Here is a 23,118-nt window from a genome sequence, read left to right as displayed (position 1 = left end):
CTCCTCCAAGAATGCCTTTTGGGCTTGAGACCAGTTCATATTTCCTTCTGTGGTCTCAGGTGTGAGTATAGAGTCCATGTGGTCCTCTGTATTTGGTTGTTCTTGCTTGATATAATAAGATTGGATCATTTTTCTTGCTTTTGATTTCTCAGCTTCCTTCTTACCCATTGTGCTTTCCCATTTCATGACTGTAGCAGCAGACACCCCAAGCATCCTCAGGGTTTGCTGCCAATACAGGTTCTTAGATCTGATTTGTTAAAGGAAAGCAACTCAAAATGGGTTAACAAACTTACTTTAATCAGTCAGATATGTATCCTTTACCTCGTTCAAGGGAAAAAGGTCAGCATCCCAAACTTCAGAGTATACAGGCAGAATTATCAAGACAGAAACAGATCAAGTAGACAGATTTCCAAACTGTCCAACCATTACATCCATAACCAATCAACATCTGGGTTTCAACATCTGGGTTTTTCAAAGCCAGGGGGCTCTGGACAACGGCTTCCCAAAATCCATATCAAATCACAGAACACTTCTCAAAGTGAGCCCCAAAACAAAGCTACACATCAGGGCTTATATAGCCTTCTCCTGGCTCAGAGAATGTAACAACCTTATTGACTCACTGGCCAATCAAGATGTATCTACTGAAAAACAAGCCTCCCACCCCAGGCTCCAGGTGCACTTTAGCCTAGGGGCAGGGAAGATCTTCAAATTTACATTCCCATTACACTGACTTCACTTCTCAGAAGGGGAGCCAAAGGCCTGCTTGTTGACTTTGTGTGCTGTAGCCTCTGGGTGTCTAGACTGTGGCCAAGGCTAGGACTCTCAATGTTTCCCCTAAGTTACCCGGAGGCTCACAGAGTAACCTGTTGGGGAGGGGTGGTCTAGCCACTTCAGGTTTCTGCCTTTGTTTCCCTGGACTACAGCTCAGGTTATTTTTTAAATATCCAGGCTGTGGGCTGATAGCCCCAGGAGAGACTGCTGTCACTGCTCTAGGCCCTGCACTTTCTCTTACCCAGGTCTTACCAATCCTCCATCCTGTGGTGAGATGTCTGCGAATCACCCTTGGTGTGTGTGTCTGCTGGCTGGGGCTCCTTCTCACTCCACTGTAGTCTGCTCTCAAGTCCGCACTAGTGAAACCCTCAGGGGCACTCCCCCTGCCCAGACCTACTTAGGCACTTTCCTGGACTGGGAATCTGCCACACTCCATATCCCAAAGGATTTTGTCACTCTAAAAAAAAGAGGGGAAGAAAGATTTGGCTTAACTAAGTGAAGAAACAGAGAAGTAGAAATGAGGAAAAAAGAAAGAGAAAATAATAATTTAAGTGAATTCAAAGAACTTACTGTAGGGCAGAGCAGGCAAATCACAGGAACAAAATACTGACCTTGAAGAAGGGAGAGATTAAAAATTAATACAAAAATAAATAAATGGAAGTAAACAAAGGTCTAATAATCATAACTTTAAATGTGAATAGATTAAACAATCCATTAAAAAGAAAGGGCTTGTAACCTTGAGCAAGTTACTTAATCCCTATTGCTTTAAAAAAAAAAGGGTGAAAGTAGATAAAGAAACAAAACTCAACAGGCTTTCACATACAAGATGTGTATTTTTAAAATGAAGATATATATAAACATATATTCTGAAAATGAGATATCTGTACAAAACATATGCATTTAAATTTTAAATTTTAATTTCAAAATATTAACTTAATTTACATTTTGAAATTTTAATTTAATTTTTAAAATTTTATTTTTTAAAAGAGCACGCAATCATGAGGATACAATCATGTTGTCAGACAAAGTAAAAATAAAAATGTACAATATCAATACAGATAAATAAATCCTCCACCAGAGCAATTCACAACCATTTGAGTCTTCTAATGCTGAGTGATTCTTCATAAATATCTTCTCTGTCTTTTAATATTTTAAGAACACCACCATAGCAGTAGCACTGTCTAACTTTATCTCACCCTCTCGCTATATTATTGGTCAGTCCTTTCTGATCACCAATTTCCTTGATAATACTTTTTATGTCACTTTTTCTGTTCAAATCATCATGAGTAATAACACTGCAGCCGACATTCAACTACACACATTTTTCTATGGCCCTTTCGGTTACTCATGATTTTTATTCTTTGGAAACCATCTTGATCATTATTTGCAGCTTTACAGCATCACTGGGAAACTGCTAGTCTTAAAAAGATGAAGTTTCATGTCAGGAAGCTCCTTGTGATCAATGAATATATTATGTAACTTCTAAATTTGAATACAACCCCATTTCCCACATATTTAATTCTGAGCCCAGTAGATATTATTCAATCCTACCAAATAAAGTGCTATATTCTTAGCATAACTAATCCTTCCTGAATGTGAAATAAAAGAAGTTAGGTGGCACAGTGAATAGAATGCTGGGCCTGGAGTCAGGAAAACTTGAGTTCAAATTCTTCCTCAGACTAGCTGTATGACCCTGAGCTGTATGACATTTAACCTCTGTTTGCCTCAGTTCCCTCATCTGCAAAATAGAATTAATAATAGCACCTACCTCTCAGGGTTGTTGTGAGGATCAAATGAGATAATTATCAGTGCTTACTGTGGTGTCTGGCACATGCTATATGTTAGCTATTATTATTCAGAGAAAATGCTCAGAATGTTGTTCAGTTTTGGGCTGATTTTTAAAAATATAATTTAAAAGGCTATACTCTGAGGCCTGTAGATTGTTCTGACCAGAATGTGCCAATCATATGTGATGTTAAACAACATCAAGACCAGAAATCATTTGATCACTCAAAGAACTTTGAGTGTGCTTCCATCAGTGCTATTCGGAGAATCTATTAACTCAAGAAACAAAGGAATATCTTTAAGAGAAGAAAAAAGAAAGGGCAACTGCCCCTGCAGGGCTGCTTTTCCTTAAAAAAAAAAAAAAAAGGGAGTGAAACAGGTAAATAAGGCAGCCCTTCCTTCTCTTTCTCTTCCTTTTTACCCAGTCTCATTCAACCTAGTATCTTATGTATCATTTGAGTTTGTGACTGCTTCCTCTTGGAAACCAAATTAACCAACAATTTTTTTGTTTTGTTTAATTATTTTTGCTTTTATTTTTTAAGAAACTAGAGGAAAATCAAACGTGGGTTATTAAAGGGCTGACATTGTATACTCAAGAATTATAAGCCAGCATGATTCCAAGTCACTAATTCAATGTGGGGCACCTTTGTAAGTTAGGTTAATTGTATTTATTCTAAAGAGCTAGAACCAATGGATAGGAATTAAAGGAAGGTAGACTTTGCTTAAATATAAGGAAAACTTTTCCAACTTGATGGAGTCTCTATTTCCATTTAGCAGAAATACTTGAGTAGCAGCAGCAACAAAACACTTTGAATGTTGAGGAAAAATTAAAAGGTCAGTTCTATGTAGCAATTATTCTGGAGCGACTCTCCCAGAACAAGCCAGATTACATCTCTCCCTTCAGGGTACCAAGGCTCTGTCTTTTTCTAATGCTATTACCTTGAGCCCCCACTCTGTTATAGTTCCCTCTACCCCACCTCCATATGGCTAACTTCCATTGGTTAACTACCCAGTTCCATTTAACTAGTTAATATCAATTAGTTTTACAAATGAGTATTTATCAATACAGCAAGAACAGAAGTATAAAAATTCCCTCTCCCTTATATGTGGGAACACATTCTCCCCTATAACATCTCATTTCCCAACAGGAGTGGGCTCAACCTGAACATAGTTCTCTATATAGTGTTGGTATCACCAACCTCCGGTTCGAACTCAGCATAGCTGCTAGTTGAATCGCAAAGGTCAATCTTCAGAGAACTGACGCTGGATTTGCTTACTCAAGGCCTAATATGAACGCCACTCTCAGACCCCCTGATGGCTTTCTCTTGTCATGAACCAGAGTTCACAAAGTCATATCTATCTCCAATCTCTATCGCTTAAAATCAAGAATAGGCACAAAAATAACAGAAGCACCAGCAAGGTCATTCAGTTATGGATCACACCAGTGCACCTGGGTGGGAAGATAAAGGCTTGAAGTTTCTCACTCCACAGAAGGTTTAGTCCTTTACTAAACGCAGCAGGAAAAAGTCAGACCAAGATAAAAACCTTGACTGATAAGTGTCTTTTGCATGTACCCCAGTTCTGACTCCAGAGACAATCAAAAAGTTTCCTCTTCACCATGTGATTAGCAAACTGTCAAAAATATCCATCAAGTCCACATGGGGATTGCATTAGTAAAGCATATTTTATTTTACTTTTAATTTATGGAAATTATGTTATGGAAACAAGCATTTCCATAACAGTACAATGTTTTACAAAAAGGTGACTGTACATGACATTGCAAAGTTCCTTTCAAATATACAACAAAATTATCATATGAATTTCTTCTTTTTTCTCCCTCTTCCCCACCCTAAAGATGGCTACCATTAGACACAAATAGGGGTGTGGTGTGTGTGTGTTTGTGTGTATTTGTGTTTAAAACTATTCCATACATACTTCTATTTATCAGTTCTCTGATAAATCAGATCTATATCCCTGGATGCAGATAGCATCTTTCTTCATTTGTTGTTTATAGTTAATTTTGGTATTTATAATAGACTAAATAATTTATTCACCCAAACCCGTTCTTAAGCATGCTCATTAGGACTCAATTCATTGGAAAATTCACCATTGCATCTACTTTCCTTAATTGAAATTTTTTTTTTCATCAGTCAAGACCTGGCTCAGAAAATTAATTATTCCTTTCAGAGCACTAAGATATGTAAAGTTAATGTAACAGATATTAAACAGAGCTGAAATGAACTTTAGAGACCTTCTAACCCAACCCTCTCTTTTACAGATGGGAAAATTGAGGTTCAAAGATGTTAAGTGATCGATATAAATTGCATAGGTCCTCAATGACAGAATCTGGATTAGTATTCTACATACTACCATCCTAAAGCCCATCAATGTTTGTTTTTGAAAAGTGATGGCATTTAGAAATGGCAAGCCAAATCAGCTAAATAATTCATCCTAATTGAAGAAATATTTATTGGGGATTTGTTATGGACAAGACGTGCAGAGTGCTGAGCATACCAAGTTAAAAAAAAAAATCCCCTGGCCTCAGAAAGCCTTTGTTCTAATCATAGTACATAAATATTGTCTTTAAAAAATGAAAAGCCATTCTCACATATGTTATAAATGTATCTGTTTAATAAAGCTTTAAATTAATAAACTTAATAAAACCTTTCCATATTGGTTATTTTTTATCACACTACAGTGAGAACAGCTTTAAAACGGACAGAAAATGGAATAAGCATTTATGTAGAGCCTACTATACAGGACATACCATGCTAAGCACTTTACAAATATTATCTCATTTGATCCTTACAACAACCCTTGCAAGGTAGATATTTTTATTACCTGCATTTTACACTTAAGGAAACTGAGGCAAACAGCCAGTAAATGACTTGGCCAGCATCATACAGGGAGTAAGTGTTTGAGGTGAGATATGAACTCAGTCTTACTATTGTTCTTCCTCTCTACTAAGCTCCATTTCTTCATTAAGATCTTATGTTTGATTATAATTATGTTTTAGGCCAATTAAAATGTAAATACAATTTGTTGAAATACAGGGAAATAAGTAATTTTTCAATATAGGACACTTTCCTGTTATTCTTTTAGAAGTAGAGAAAATTGTCACAGAAGCTATTGTTTAGTTTAATTACACTGAGAAGCAAACATTTCCTTAATGTTCCATATATCAACATATCTTCTAATTAGTCCTATTTTTTTAACTTTGTAGGAGAACCAGATTCTGACTTCCATGAACTCTCTTACACAATTTTCACTTGTCTCCCACTTGTATAGAGCTCCTTTAGAATTTCTTGGTAGCTCCATAGACAGAATAGAGCAGCTAGGTGGCTGAGATAGATAGAGAACAGGGCCTGGAGTTAGGAAGACTCATATTCATGAGTTCAAATCTGGCCTCATAGACTTACTAAGTCTCATTTACTTACTGAGTGACCCTGGGCAAGTAAGTCACTTAACCCTATTTGCCTCAGTTTCCTAATCTGCAAAATGAGCTGGAAAAAGAAATGGCAAACCAGTCCAGAATCTTTGCCAAGAAAATCCGAAATGGGGTCACAAAGAGTCAGACATGACTGAAAAAAGATTCAACAGTCATAGATAGAATACCCTCAGGACTTCATTAGAATGAATGCTTCATGCCAAGCACTGTGCTCAATAGAGAAATTTTCTTTACAAATAAAAATAGAGTCTTTGCTCTCCAAGAATTCTCATCAAACTCCCTTATTTTACCAGAAGGAAATAAAACAAGAAAGGTTTTTCTATTTTGCCAAGGCCACACAAGTATTAAAGTGGCTATGTGACGTCAGTTCCTCTGATTCCAAGTTGCATATGCTTACTGTAGCATACTCACTCCCTTTCTTGGAAGAAGGGATTCATAGAAATACCTACTTTAAAATTTAAGATTTAAGAACTTAATGGGACAAAGTTTTGCCATCATGCAGCTTCTGAAATTGGCCATTACGTAAAGAGATCTGACTTCAATATCACCAAGCTCCCATTTGCACCAAGTTAGTCCACAAATATGAAACAGCACTGAGAATCTGCAGAAAGAAGATGAGACTATATAGATGCTCAGAAATTCCCAAATTCTTAGTTTTGAGAACCCTAATATTTGACTAGAGAATAACTGAATAAAAGTAGGAATAATGCAAGTTGCCATGTACTTGTTGCATTTAAATCTTATTTTATATTCTAATAAGAATGTTTGTGTAATTTTAATTGTATATATGTCCTATAGCTATATTAAGGTAGGGGATTCCCCCATCTGGTGGTTTCATGTGTCAGTCACCTGAATCACCATACAGGTTGACCATCTGTCCCAAATAATTAAAATCACCATCTTGTGGTGGTGCCCTCAAACTGCAAACATATGCTTCCTAGAGCTTAAGGAAAACCTCTTAAAGTCTAGTGCCTGATAGTTTGAGCTCATAAATTATAATGTGTTGAGAAATTAGCATCATAGAATTAGGGAAGTCCCTAGAGATCTTCCAGTTAAACCTCTTATTTCAGAGATGTAGAAACTAAGGCACAGAACATTTAAGTGATCTGCCCCCAATAGAACAACTTGCTGGTAGCAAAAGCTCTATTAAGGTCAGTTAACAACATTACCAGTGTTATTTTACACCATATCTTTCCTTAGGAGAAGACGCCATATCTTTGTGACCCTGCCAGTGTCCATCACACAGCCGAGCACAAAACAATGATGTAATCAATATTAAATGGCTGTTTCTTGCTGATTGTGTGGTGTCTAGAGTCAGTGTCCGTCATTCTGTTCTTTCAGTACCACCCAGAACCATTTTTTCACCTTGTCAGTTATCTAGGGGAAGACAACTCCTCACTTGGGACCATCATACTAACATATAAAGCAACCAGGTTATCAGTGAACAAGGTGGAATGGTTGGAAAGAGTGCTAGATTGGGTAGCAGAATTGGGCTCAGGTCCTGGCTCTACCACTGATGAGCTCAGGAATTTGTTTTATCCACTCAGGGACTTATCAAAGGAGGGAGTTGGATTACTAGATGATCTCTGGGGTCTTGTCCAGCTCTAACATTTAAAATAGTCCACCTTAAGTTTTGCAAAGTGCTTTTTCTCATCACCCTGTGAGTAATGTCAGGATTGACATTTGTATGTCACCATTTTACCGTCTTGCGTCATTATAGCCAGAGCAGGAAGACACCTGAAAGACCACCTTAGTGTATCACTCCCTTCATTTTACAAATGTGCATATGAAGCCCAAAGGAATAGAGTGACTTGCCCACAATGGCACAGCAAATAAATGTGGGAACTGGAATCAAAATCTATTTCCTGACTCCTAGGCCAGAGCTGTTTCCATTATATTCCATTGTATAAATAAATTAATTAATCAGAAAAAAAATGCAAGGAATGGAATTGTTGCATTCTTCCTTTGCTGAGTTACTTCAGGATTCCTGGGTTAGTGAACCTTTGGTCCAGTATAATATCTAGTTCATGCCCAGCTTATCTCTTCAGTGTTTTCTATTTCAGAGTCATAATTCTTCCTTCTCCAATGGGATTGTATATTCATTGAGAACAGCCATCCCAGTCCCGCAGAAAGAGCACAAGCTATGGTCTCATAGGATCTGGGTTCTAATCCCACCTCTGACACCTATTAGTAGGGTGAAATTGGGCAAGTCACTTCACCTCAATGGCCTCAGTTTTAAAAACAAGCTATATTCAATGACTTCCAAGATTCTTTTCAGCTCTAGATGAATGAATTAAAGAATAAATGAAAAGACATTTATTAAGTGCTTACCATGTGCCAAGGGGCCGCTAGGTAGCAGAATGGATGGAGTGTAAGAAGTCAGGAAGAACTGAGTTCAAATACAACCTTGGACACTTTCTAGCTGTGTGACCCTGAGCAAGTCACTATCCCTCTTTGCCTCAATTTCCTCATCTGTAAAATGAGCTGGAGAAAAAAAATGTAAAGAACTCCAATATCTTTGCCAAGAAAACCACAGATGGGGTAATGAAGTGATGAACAGGACTGAACTGCCTGACCCCCAACTACCATGGGCCAAGTACCAAGTACTAAGTACTAGACACAGAAATGCAAAAGAAAAGATAATCCTTGCCCTCAAGGAGTTTTGGGAGAGAGGTGGCTAGGGAAAGATACTTTGAGTTAAAGGGATGGTGGCTAGGACAAATATCTTCCATCCAGGAGCAATGGCTTTGATTTGCTCATGATTCATAACTCTAGAAGTTGTGGGGAAATGAGAGGACCTCAAGTCTGAAAAATGCTTAGAGTACATTTCCTGAAACCCTGCTTTTGTGGGGATTAGGAGAAATTGGGGTTAAGTGACTTGCCCAGGGTCACACATCTAGTGTTTGAACTCACATTCTCCTGACTCTAGCACCTGGGCTCTATACACTCAGCCATCTCCCTCAAACAATGTTCTGAGAGAGGCAGTCATCAACTGCAGCTAGGTGGTCCAGTAGATAGTGCACAGGTCCTGCAGTCAGGGAGACCAGGGTTTAAATCTGACCTGAGACTTGGACAGGACTGAACAAAAATAATAAAGTAAAATCAGTCCCAAGAGTGGGCGCCCCAAAGCAAAAATTTCTCCAAGCCATGGTCTTTGTCAAAAGGTTTCCGCTTGTGGAGAAAATGGTCAGAGAGAAGAAACCAAAGACTAAATGACTATACTAGAAGGATTGGACCGCATTGGACACCTCTGAGGACCCTTCCAAATCTAGACTGAGGATTCTATGACCTATAAATAGCAATAAAATTTTATAAGAAATATTCGATATCCTCCAAAATGCCTAGTATAATCCTGGGCATATAGTAGGCCCTTAGGAAATACTTGCTAATTGTCTTACTTGTTCTTTAAGTCTTCTGATTCATTCCCTCTGTCTTGGGAACATCCTACTTTGCATGACATTATTTAAATGCTTTGTACATACCTGTAAACAATGAAATTTTTCTTCTCCACTATTCTTCCACTTGTATTTTATAACTTGCTACAGCTGAAAAAAAAATTATGACATAGTGAACAACACTCAAATGGTTAAAACATATGTATGTATGTATGTGTTGTTTAATAGAAAGCAATATTTGTATTATTACTATATCAACTTTCAAGATGCCTTGTGCACATTAAGTACTTAATCAGTGTTCCTATGGAATGAATCAAATTTAGCAAATTAAAAGTTTTGTGATTCATTCCACATGCCCAGGATCAGTGAGCTATTATTATACCTAGTAGAAGAATGTCACTTAGGATGTACTTAACAATGCCTTTCTTGAGTGTCATAGATTAGAACCTGCTCCTGAGAGAATCAGAGCAGGCTTGGGCTTCGGCTCTTCAGAAAGAATTAAGGATGCAATCTTTAATGTGTGCTAAGTTGGCCACAAGGGACTGTTTCAGTGTTATCATCCAAAAGCCATTCCTAGAGCCAGGCCGACTATCCTTCCCACCCCATCATTCTTACCTAGAGATCTGCACAATTCAGGTACTAATCTAGGGAGCTGGGCACGCAGCTTTCCGGCCTTGAGCTGCAAGTCAGCGGAATGAGCTCACCTGACACCATGGGGCCTGATGAACAACTTGGAGATTCCAGGCAGCCCTTGGTGGGGTTTGAAGTCCACTTTTAATTACTTCTGACTGGAGAATTTTCATCTACTGAAGAGCAGCTTAATCAGTGTTAGCCTCCCTTTCGAAAGACATTTTTTAAAGCCTGCTTTTAGACTTAGACTCTGTCTTTACAGAATGACCAATAAGGTAAAACTAGCCCCATCTAGCAGGGTTTGACCTGTACACTTAAGATTATTCTGCAATATGTGATGTGCATAGACTATACCTCTGTGTGGCTTCTCTCCTAGGTCCTACCCTGACCAAGACTCATGTGAAAACAGCTTCCCTTGGATTAGCAGGAAAGGCTCGGTCTCCCTTGCTTCCCGTGTCAGTACCCACAGCCCCGGAAGTGTCTGAAGAAAGCCACAAGCAGCCGGAGGATCCAGCCAGCGTAAGGATATTTTTTGTCAGCCTAAATAATGGCATCTACTGGATTGCAGTATAACCACAAGGAAAGAGACTCGTGCTTGACAATTAGAAGAGAAGTCAAATGACTATAATATAAATTCATTTTGAGAATTTATTTTTTAAGTCAAGGGACTGAATAAAGTTCTTCAACCTAATTTTCTTTACCTTCCACATCTATATCTCTAGGACCATGGCCAATGATATTTTTGAAGATTAATTAATTCTAACCCCCTACGAGATCTTAACTATTTTTAAAAAGTAGAATTTTAAACTTTATTTCCTATCTATTAAGGCAGGGAAGTATACTAATTATGGTCTTTGGGGATGGTTTTCAACAAAAAAAAATTGTTGCAACAAAAAGGATTTCTACTTAGCAGCAACAATAGCTAGCAATGATATGGCACTTTTAGGTTTGCAAAGTGCTTTACGAATATTGGCTCATTTTACTGTCAGAATAAACATGGGAGGCAAGTGCTCTTACTTATTCTCATTTTACAGATGAGGAAATTAAGACAGGTAAACTTGCTCGCAGTCATAAAGCTACTGTCTGAGGTTCGATTTGAACTAAAGATCTTCCTAAATCCACGTTCAACATTCTATTTACTGTATCACTTTTTGTTGTTCAGTAATTTTTCAGTCATATCTGACTTTTCATAACTCCATTTGATAGAGATACTCTCGTAGTGGTTTGCCATTTCATTTTCCAGTTTGTTTTAGAGATGAGGAAGCAGAGACAAACTGGGTTAAGTGAATTGCCCAGGGTCACACAGCCAAGTGTCTGAGACCAGATTTGAACACTCAGAGATGAGTCTTTCTGACTTCAGACATTGCACTGTATCCACTGCACTACCTAACTACTCAAATACACTTATACATCCCCCCCAAATTAATTTAGTCAAAACTGTTTTTTAATAGCTGTTTTTAAAGCAGGTAAGAAATTATTTCCCTGTATTTCTTTTCAAAATATTCAGCTGAATATCTGGATTCAGCCATATGTTTTGCTTTTTAATGACTCACGTGTGTAAATGTTTCCTGAATCATCAGAAATTGTTAGAACTAAGTGGCTGAGAATGAGAAAAGATGCAAGACAAAAAGGAATGATAGAGACTGAGGGGGAATATTGGAGACACAACAGCGATATCAAGAAAATAGAAGAAAAGGAAATGGAAATAGAAGAGGGAAGGGGGAGTGTTATTTCCCCAGAAAAGAAAGAAACAAACAAAAAGTAATTGTCAGAAAATAAGAGAAAATAAGGAAGTGAAAACAGATGAAGGGAATGAATAAAAATAAAAAGCTAGAGAAACAAAATGTTTTGTGAGAAAGATGAAAGAAGGTTATGCTTACAGAAACCCAAGATTGGTATTTAGAAAAGCATAAAGTATTTTAGAATAGATTTCAGACAGAAAAAAAGATAATTTTAAAGGTCTAAGGAAGTCAGATCTGCTGGGAGAGAAAAAGAGATTTTGGAGGAGAAGAAAAAAGACAAGAAAACCTAATTTGAATTATGTTTTACCATTTCGTTTGGATCTTATTCCAACATGTATCATAGAATGAAAACAAACAGCCAAACTTTCTAACAACTTCTGTTCTCTGTGTGCACAGATGCTGATTTTGCAAAGCATGCAAATAATATCGACATAGCACAGCACTATGAAAGAGTAATTAGTTTCTGATACATAGCAAGTTGTGGGCAACAGAGCCAACTTTTATTTTTCTTTTTACAAAATAGTCTAATTGAAGCAGAACATGATGATACATTGCATCCCCAGGGCTTTTACTTGGCCATGATGTAGTGTATAGAATATTAGAAACAGCAAGATTTGAGCTGGAAATCTACATCCAATCTTCCTAAGCTGTGTAATCATGGACAAATCTTTTAGCCATCACGATCCTCAGTCTCCTCATCTGTAAAATGATGATAATAATACCTCCATCCCGGGACTATTATAAATTTCAAATGAGAAAATGTACATAAGGCACTTAACTAATGTAAAGAACTATAAAAATGCCAGCTAATAATAAAGCACAGGTGGGGCAGCTGGGTGGCTCAGTGAATAGAGCACCAGCCCTGGAGTCAGGAGGACCTGAGTTCAAATCCGGCCTTAGGCACTTAACACAAAAACTATCCATGTGACCTTGGGCAAGTCACTTAACCCCAATTGCCCTCCAAAAAGCAAAAAAAGAAAAAAAAAAAGGTCTTCATCAGGGTGGCCAGGTAGCACAGCGAGTAAGAGAACCAGCTCCAGTATCGGGATGACCTGGGGATCGAATCCGGGCTCAGACACTTAGCACCCACCCAGAAACACCTGGCCATGTAACCTTGAGTAAGTTACTTAACCCCAATTGCTTAGGGGTGGCTAGGTGGCTCAGCGAGTAAGAGCACCTGCCCCAGTGTTGGGATAACCTGGGGATCAAATCCAGGCTCAGACACTCAACACCACACCCAGAAATAACTGGCCGTGTAACCTTGAGCAAGTTACTTAACCCCAATTGCTTTTAATAATAATAAAGCACAGGAATTTTATAAGGAACTGTAATTTTTGTCAATCAGCATAGGGAACCCTGGGTGAGGCATCTCCTTTCACTAAGATGGACATAACCCATCTTTTACCAATGACCTAAGCTCCAGGGAGTTCTAGAGGCAATGAGTGGTCAAGTGAGTTGTGCAAGTCCTATAGTCAATATTGGTCTCAGGTAGGATGAGGGATGTGGGATGGGAATTTTGGTCTTTGATTACATGTCCAGCATTCTATACAGCTAACTACTGCACATCAATAGCAACAATAACAGATATCAGATTGTTCCATCTCTCTCCTAAATGGATTATGATGCTTATTGTTTAAATTATCCATTTAAATTGAAGAATATGGTGTCAGAAGTATTAGAAGCAATAAAGCACATCTGCAATAGACCAGGAAAGAATTTCTTGGCTCTTACCACCAGCATTGCTTATGAGTTTGATGTGTCCATATGAACCACTTAAGGAAAGGTTTGGAGTTAGAAGTCATAGGCATGATTATACCACACTATTTAGCTTTATGCTTGTTTTGTTCAAGGAGTTTGAGCCAAGTTCTGATATTGTTCTGCAATGCAGAGAAGAGATCTGTTTATGAAGTATCTCATGACATGACACATTAAATAGTGCTTTCTTACCAAAAGTTAACCCTAATAAGAATAGCTAGCATTTAAACAGTACTTTTATGTCTGCAAAGCCCTTTAGATGTTATTTTATTCAATCCTCACAACTACTCTATGAATGTGTTATTATTCTTCTCATTAGTAGTGAAGAAACAGACAGAAGTTAAGTGACTTGCTCAGGGTCATCCCACTAAGTATTTGAGGTAGGATTCAAACTCAAGGCTTTCGGTTCTGAGTTCAACACTTTACTCTGTCACCTAGTTCTAATAAATATAGAGTAATTAGCATAGTACTTGGAAGTGACATTTCCTTTTGCTGTTCAGTCATTTCAGTCATGTCCGTCTCTTCTGGACCCCATCTTGGTTCCTTCTCCAGTTTATTTTATAGATGAGGAAATGGACCTGTACCCACCACTAGGTGGAGCAGTGGTTAGGCCACTGGGCCTGAAGTCTGGAAGACTTGTATGTATGTATGTGTATATGTGTGTGTATATACACACATACACATACACATACATATATACATATAAAGATTAATAGACTCCCTTCTAGAAATGTTTTTGTTGTTCACTTGTTTCTGACTCTTTGTGACCCCATTTGGGGTCCCATCTGAGATTTTCTTGGCAAAGATACCAGAATGGTTTGCCATTCCCTTTTCCAGTTCTTTTAACAGATGAGAAAACTAAGGAAAACAAGGTTAAAATACTTGCCCAGAGTCACACAACTATTGTCTGAGGCCAAATTTGAACTCAAGAAGATGTCTTTCTGAATCCAGGCCCAGTAATCTATCCACTGTGCCACCTAGCCACCTAGAAAATGTATTCTATGTAAAATGTAAATATCTAAATATGCAAAAAAAAAAATTATAAGATTGAGGATTATTTTCTCCACCACAGCAAATCATTAAGACAGAATAAAATGCAAAAGGCAAGTGGGTGTCAGAGTGAATAGAACTCTGAACTGGGAGTCAGAAAGACCTACGTTAAAAAATCAGGCATCAGCCATTTACTAATTGTGTGATCCCTTTTTAGCCTCTGCCTGGAAAAATGGGCATAATAACAGCACCTACCTCCCCCAGGGTTGTTGTGAGAATCAAATGAGATAATATTTTAAAGCTCATAGCCCAGTGCCTGGAGGTGCTTAATAAATGCTTGTTTCCTTCTTTCCAAAAACACATGTTAAGAAATTCAGAAATACAAAACATTTCAAATGCCATTTAGAGTCATTATACTTTCCTAGGTGATGAGAAAATTTTGTGAGACTGCTGAGCAAATCGTTAGTATATGTTGTTCTTTCACCTCAGATCTGTACTTCCTGAGCAACCCTCAGGGTGCAGATATCCTATCCAATGGGACTGTGGCCTGGGCTCTCTTTAGACCTTCCTCTGAAGAATCATTTTGGTGATGGCAATGTTCTCTGAAAAATGGTGGTATTCTGACAATAATGTCCAAGTGGTCAGTTGACAATGAGCTCTGAAATTTCTGAATTCACAAAATTCACAGAGGCTGCTGCTTGAGCTAGAAACATCCATTCATTCCTTAGGATTGCTGGTCACTGTCTTGTTCTTAGAGAAGACAATGGAAAGCAGAAGACAGGGGCCAGGGACTCGGGTTCACTTAAGCAAACACGGGTTCTCATTGTACATGTTTGTAGCTACCATTGCCACTGAGACAGGGAGAAGAGCACAGCCCCTCTCTGGAAGTCCAAGCAAGGGAAGACCCAAGAGAGAAGGTGTGATCTTTTATATTTCCCCTATAGACCACCAAGGGAGGTCTTGGTTCCATCTCTTTTGTTGTTGTTCATGGTTTTGTTTTTCTAATTTATTATTTATTTTGAGATGCAAATTCTCTTCTTCCCTCTAGCTCCTCTTCCACTCATTGAAAATGCAAGCAATATCATGTTAATTATATATGCAAAATCTTGCAAAACCTATTTCCATGTTAGTCATGTGACCAAAAAAGCAAGAAAAATAAAGTGAAAAAGTACACCTCAATTTGTACTCATAATTTATCAGTTCTCTCTCTAGAGGTAGATAGCATTTTTCATTATGACTACTTCAGAAGTGACTTGCATCATTATATTGATCAGAGTAGCTAAGTCTTTCACAGTTGATCATTGTTACAATATTACCATTACTATGTACAACGATTTTCTGGTTCTGGTCACTTCACTCTGCATCAGTTCATATAGGTCTTCCCAAGTTTTTCTAAAACCATTCTGACCATCATTTTATCACATACTGTTTCATCACAATCATATACTACAACTTGTTTGACCATTCCCTAATTGATGGGCATTCCCTCAATTTCCAATTCTTTGCTGAAAAAAAGAGCTGCTATAAATATCTTTGTACACATATATCCTTTTTCCTTTTTCTTTGATCTTCTTGGGATACAGACCCAGAAATGATATAGCTGAATCAAAAACCCTTTGGGAAGAGTTCCAAATTGTTCTCCAGAATGGTTGGACCAATCCACAATTCTGCCAGAAGTGCATTAGTGTCCCAATTTTTTTTTCACACCCCCTCCAGCATTTGTCATTTTCCTTTTCTGTAATGTTATTTTTCTAATAGGTGTGAGGTGGTACCTCAGAGTTGTTTTAATTTGCATTTCTCTAATCAACAGTGATTTAGAGCTTTAATTCATTTGACTACAGATAGCTTTGATTTCTTCTTCTGAAAACTGCCTTTGATCATTTATCAATTGGGGAATGGCTCTTATTTTTATAAAGTTGACTCAGTTCCCTACATATTTGAGATATGATATCTTTATCAGAGAAACTTGCTATAAAAATGTTTACATTACTTCCTTGTTTATGGTACTGTTTAGCAAAATATAGTTTCCTTCATTTAGTTCAGTGTTGAATCAACTTCAACAATTACTCTCTCTCCTCTCAGTCATGGGGAAGCATGAGGACCAATCAGGAGCTGACACATCATTTTAAAGTGAATAATGTCATTCCCAAAGTGTAGGGCTATCAGTGCTGAGCTATAATCAGCATTATGCTCATATCAGCTCTGCCAGTTATTAAATTTTCCTTGTGAGCATTGACACCTCTCAAATTGGTGAATTGGTAAATCAGGGCTTGATGTATTATTGGTTGTTTAAAATTAAGGAAGTAATGAAGAAAATGTTAATGGTAAACATTGAAATCAAAGGTGAGCCAATTTTTATATATTTACCAGGCAAAATATGCCTGCAACAATATTACATGTCTATCTCCAAGGGAAATGCCAATTTATGACAAAGATTCAGGTTCTGTATATTGGAAGACTCATTCAGAAGTTTCCTGATCAGACCCCCTCCTGCACCAAAATATCCTATTTAATGGTCTTTGGCTGGTTAGGTCACTTGAACAGTTCACACTAGAATTGAGGCCAAGGTTAGGTTGATTATCCCCAGGTAGCATTATTCTGACTGATGGCCATGAAAAGCACCTCAAAACCAAGACAGCTGCCTTTGGTCACAGAATGAACTAAGTGACTGTGGATGGTTTAATACAAATTCATCATACTATTGTCTGTGTGTGTTCTTTGTCACACAGAAATAATCTAAGCACACAGATACTGCTTCAATCATTTGCTAAGTATACCTAAAGGATTAGTGGTAATTATCAAGGAACCTCCTTCCCTATGCTTTGAAAACAGAGGTCAAACTTAGTAACCTTTTAATCTGCCTTCCAACTCAAATATTCTTTGTGAAGCCATGAGCACGTGTGACAGCAGAGGCATTGCACAAATGATGAATATGGGCATAACTTTTCATTCTAGGACATCAATTGATATAAATAATAATTCATTACTTCAAAAGCTCTATGACTTAAGCAATGTGAGTGTAGTTTCACTGATACAATGCTCAACCCATTTACATCTTAGGTAAATGATTTCGTGAATTGCTGCAGCTTTATCCCATTATTATCCCCATTTCACAAATGAGGAAACTGAGACTGAAAGGTTAAGATTAGGCCAAGGCCACATAGAGAGAATTTGAGGCAAGATTTGAGTTCAAGTCTTTCTGAAACCAAGTCTAATTCTTTCTTCATTGTACCGCATAGCTGCCCCTTAAAAATGGGGTCTGGGGCCCTGGTTCTTAAATTTAAGAGAGCTATTTGACCAAGGTCAAGTTATGTAACTCCTGTGGGCTTCAGTTTCATCAACTGTAGAAAGAGAAACTGAACTAGGGGATCTCTAAATTCTCTTCCATTGCTTAACATTCTGTCATTGTCTAATAAAAGATTGTCTGGGTCAGTAGATTAAGTGCTCACACCAATTAAATGTGGATTCTCAAGCTCAAACCCAACTGTGTCTTCTTATCCCAGGTCTTCACTAATTCCTCCCCAGATGGTGCAATCCCACCCTATCCCCACTTCCCCAAAATTACCCCATCATGATTTTGTGTATATTTCATATTTGCTTTTGTGTGTATGAATTGTTTTCCACGATGGAACGTAAATCCTTTAAGGGTAGAGATGCTCTAACTTTTGTTTTTATATCTCTAAGGCCAAGTACAATGCTCAGCACATAGTAGGTATTTACTTAATGTTTGTTCATTGATTTTGATATATTAAAAAATCAATATCCTCACAATTCATGGGGGGCAGTGTTGTTACTTTGATATTTTGCAGAGAAGGGAATGTAATCACAGAGAATTCAAGTGATGGCTCAACTTCACAGTTTTTGTCAGTTGTTTCAGTTGTTTCAGTCATATTTTCTTGGCAAAGATATTTGAGTGATTTACCATTTCCTTCTCCAGCTCATGAGGAAATTGAGGTTAAGTGACTTGCCCGGGGTCATACAGCCAGTAAGTATCTGAGGCCAGTTAGTTAGTTAATGACAAATCCTAATTTAGAAAAAGCAGGACCATGCCTCATAGTATATCTATGGAGCCCATCTACATAGGCATTTCAGTTGTCATTGTTGATTTCAGTAGAAGAAATGATGTTTAACATCTGCTAGAAATTTAATACCTCAGTTAAACATTGCCTAGGGAATTTGGGAGATATCTATAAATTTCCTGATAAAGAGGAAAAAAATCCACCTTTCAGACCAAGAGACCTAGAGTTGAATTCTACTTTCACCAAATACCAGTTATGTGATCGTGATCTCCATGCTCAGCTTCTTTTTCTGTGAAATGTCAGAGTCCTGGAATCCTAATATTTGTTTTATTTAGGTCACAAGATTATAGGTAAAATTATCTTTTATATCTTAAATGTGATATATGTGGGAGTTATTCTTTCCTAAGAGTCCTTGTCCTTGAGTCAAGTAACAAACAGTTATCAGAGGATTAGCATAGCTAAATTCAAACAAGCTCAATACTAGGTTGAATTTTTCAGCCACAGAAATCCTTGGAATTTCTATACTAAATCTCTATAGAGCAGTTATGACCTGCATTAGAGGAAGGAATGAGGGAATATCCATACTACCCAAAGTATATCATTAAAGTATTGAAGGATATTATTGTTAAGTTCTTTTAGACACACCCAATTCTTCTGGACCCCATTTGTCATGTTCTTGGCCAAGATACTGGAATGATTTGCCATTTCCTTCTCCAGCTCATTTTTTTACAGATGAGGAACTGAAGGCAAACAGGATTAAGTGACTTGCCCAAGGTCACATAGCTAGTATCTAAGGACAGATTTAAACTCAGAAAGGTGATTGTTTCTGACTCCAGGCCCAGCACTCTATTCACTGCACCCTCTAGCTACCCAAGTGAAGGATGGCTTGCCCTAAATTTATAGCGCATTTAGAGTGGGAAGGGATTTTATCAGACAGGGTACTTCAACTGATGCCCCTACACACATTCTCCAGTCGGTGAGATCACAGAAAGGGCAAATAATAAAAACAATAAGATGTTCCTTTGTTAAATGAAGGATAGAGTGTGAACACTCTGTTACTCTTTTATGGCCTATGAAGTTATCTTTGATATAATTAGAGAATAGCTAGCCCTTCACTAGCCAAAGGTAGGCCTTGCCATTGATGGCTTTAAAAGCAACAACAACAATAAATAAACATTCTCCAAAGTCAAGGTAAGGAATAGCTTTAAGGAGTTTGATGTCTATAATCTAGAGCAGACACAGCTATGAAAAAAATAGATAGAAAAAAACAAAATAAATACCTGTTCTTCAGGGGAGATCATATTTTATCTTTTCCCTTGTAGCCTCATCTGAGTTAGCAGAGGAAGGGAATTTGTCTATCCTCCCACTTTCATAACCCAAGGTGATGGGGGACGGATCCCAATAGGTTCAGCAGGAATTCTGATCTTATCTAAGACCAGAAAACCTGCAATATTGTCTGGAAAGAATTCAAGGTCTCAGGCTTAATTGGAGTGAGAGTGGTAGAAGTTTATTGTTACCAAGCAGGCAGGAGTCTTTTAGGGGACCTGTGACTGAGAGGGGTACAGGCTTTTACCTTTAAAGGGTAGGGCTGCCATTGTCAGGGCTGGCCTGACGGGAGGGGCCTCAGTGCATAGACAAAGGTCAGAGCTGACCAAGAGGAGCAGCATGTGAATAGAGAGTTTAGATAAGATTTGGGCCAGGTGGAAGGAGACAAAAGGCAAGGACAAAGGAGGGTGTGGGCCAGGCCTGGGAAGAAATCAAGAGATTAAGTAAGAACAAAGGGGTCACAGGGTGTTGCCTAGGTGGAGTGTGGGATAGGGAGAAGGGGCAGAGCTCGAGGGTGGGAAAGGGCAAATTGCAGTTACAACTTCACAGACTGGTTTTACAAGTTGGTTTCACAAATTGATCTAGACCCCAGGTACCCCATCATTGGCACTTTGTAGCAAAACTATCTACCCATTAAGGGACACTGCACCTGTCAGGGTTCAAGGCAAAATAGAGGCAGTGTATGGAGGCATCTCTGAATAGCGTGACCCTTAGCAGCACATAAAAGAGTCAGCTATATTTAAGAATAAATTCATCCTGGCAGTTAGGAGCTGAGCAGCAGAGAAGATCAGGCCCAAGGAACTCATGTGAATGATCTGCCCTGAAGACATCTTGAATTGGGGGTAGGAGGGAAACAATATGAGGATACTCTAAGAAGATAAATAACATTGGGGGCTTGTAATACTAGAGGCATGAGTTGTTTTAACTACTTATGTTCTGTGTGTTAACCTCATCACCAATTTACTCTATGGATGTGACCAGTCTTCTAACTAATGTGTATATTTATGGAAATATACATCCTAGGTTTATGGCATGGGAAGGGGGGAAGAGAAGGGAAATTTTTGCAAGCACTGTTCAATGCCATGTAATAAATGTCTTTTGTTTGAGCTAACTATATCTATGGGCTACCTATTAAAAGTAGGCACAAGAGTAGGGACTCATAAGTTATAGTTTTAGGTATGAAGAATCTCAGACTATATCTTTGAACCTAAAATAGGAATCATCTTTCTAGGGGACCAAGCTATGAATGTGAGTTGTGATTTACTACAGGTTGATATTTAACAGTTCTATCTGTAAACATTCCCAGCTCTGGGAGAACCAATTTTGCTTAGTGGCAAACTATTTAAAATTAAAATAGCCCATATTGTATCAAAAAAGAAAAGAAATTAAATATAAATCATTACTGTGAAATACTACCAAATGTGAAATCACAAAATCAGAGCTAGAAGGAATTTCAGAGGGCATCCAGACACCCAGAGGTGTCAAACATATGGCAGCCACAGTGTAACTCATGACATTCCCATTGTAGCCTGAACCAGATTAAAATGTAGTTGGGAAATGTTTAGCAAAATAAATAAAAATACAGTAGAACATAGAAGATGTTAGTTTGTAATTTTCTAAGTCAATATTCAGCCTACAAGGCATAATTATGTATAGTCTAGTGGTGTCCAGTTTCTGTCTCAGTTTGACATCACTGGTCTGGTCCAAACCCCCATCTGATTATGTGTCCCTTTTGCTATAGCCACCCAAAGTGATACTTTAACCTCTGTTTAAAGATTCCCTGTGGACTTTCTACAAAGTCTCTTTTCACTTCCGGTCATATATAAATTGAAGAATCTCTTCATCACATTGTATCTATGCATGGTAGCTTTAGGTAATTTCCTGACTAAAACTTTTCTAAGGGAAGCAGCATGAAGTCAAGGAAAGAAGACTGACCCTAGAGTCAGGTGACCTGGGTTCAAATCTCTCCTACCTGTATGACCTTGAACAAGTCACTTAACTTTCTGAGTCTTGATTTTCTCATTTGCAATGCCAGGTAGTTGCATTATAGAGCTTCTGAGTCTATGGATCTATGGTCCTATGATAAAAGGTTATCAGGTGCTTTTGCAGGGACACAGTTAATTGTATAGGACTAGACATTCTATATCTCATAGTAACTATAATACGCACTGATGACTTGTTTTCTGTCTTTTCACAGGTATATGAACAAGACGATTTGAGTGAACAAATGGCAAGTTTGGAAGGGCTGATGAAGCAACTCAATGCCATCACAGGCTCGGCCTTCTAAAAGTTGTGAATCGAGGAGGTGGATTATCCGGGACAATGCAGCATATCAGGATTTCATTCACAGAATGATGTGCCCGCAAACACCTGCACACACAAAACACATCACCTTATCCCCAGTACTGCCTAGTTAAAGGAAGATCCTCAAGTGGTTTGGAGAAGTACATGCCACCCATCCAATGCCCATCGTGCATCTCAGAGTTCTCAAAATGAGACAACAACAGCAACATCAGCAACAAAGGAGTGTCTCACAGCAAGATCAAAGTTAAAGTCTCTAGAGTTTCTCTGGCCCTTGACTTTGATCAGCTAGCCACACAGTGACTATATTCTCATAAATAATGCATCTGTTTCTCATAACCGCGGCCTGCAGTTCTGTAGGCTTTGTTTGGTTTTGTTTTTTAAATGTGTCAGTCTAACATTACAACATGCAAGTGCATTATTTAAGCCTGTTCCATGTCATGGTTAAATCAGTGGAGATCACTTGTCTTTTACTTTCAACCACAAAACACCCCTGGGAAATTCTTATTACACAGCACCAAAGGATTGGATGTATTCCCCAACAGCACAAAAAAAAACAAAAACAAACAAGAGACAGTGAATGCCTATTGTTTTATAACTCAGTCATTCATCTTGCACAAGTGGTGGGTATTAGCAAGTGGCTGTAAAAATTCACCCATCTTCCTCAAGTATTTGTATATCCACTCTTGGTTAGCATTTATGTCTGGAGAACAGAGAATAGAAACATAAAAAATCTTCAATGGGTGGCATCCTGCCAGCTACAGTGCATTTTTGGAAAGAGGATACAATATGCAATCTTCTCAGACACACAGTAATTATGAGCTTAAGCTTGTAATAGAACACTTTTCAAAATGGGTGGCTTTGGGGCCATACCACACTGTGATGACATTTCAAAGCTTCACCAAGGCCATCCTCCTTCTGGCGCCCAGGCAGGACTGAGGTTCCTCTCTCTTCCC

At 38.2% G+C, this 23,118-nt stretch overlaps 1 protein-coding gene across 1 annotated transcript in view; it reads left to right on the top strand.

The window, feature by feature from the left end:
- The window catches only part of LOC138173606 (netrin receptor DCC), a 1,060,615-nt gene extending 1,037,895 nt beyond the window's left edge, over nt 1–22,720 (top strand). Inside the window, exons 29-30 of the mRNA XM_069103651.1 lie at nt 10,406–10,548; nt 22,059–22,720. Of these exons, the coding sequence (XP_068959752.1) occupies nt 10,406–10,548; nt 22,059–22,148 (233 nt within the window). The 3' untranslated portion in view covers nt 22,149–22,720. The remainder of the gene's footprint in view (nt 1–10,405; nt 10,549–22,058) is intronic.
- Nucleotides 22,721–23,118: the final 398 nt, after the last annotated feature.

This window comes from Petaurus breviceps, unplaced genomic scaffold (assembly GCF_028583685.1).
Source record: "Petaurus breviceps papuanus isolate PSGF00001 unplaced genomic scaffold, PetGlider_PUasm1.0 129, whole genome shotgun sequence".
NCBI classification, from domain to species: domain Eukaryota; kingdom Metazoa; phylum Chordata; class Mammalia; order Diprotodontia; family Petauridae; genus Petaurus; species Petaurus breviceps.
This window is presented reverse-complemented; position numbering and strand designations above follow the sequence as displayed.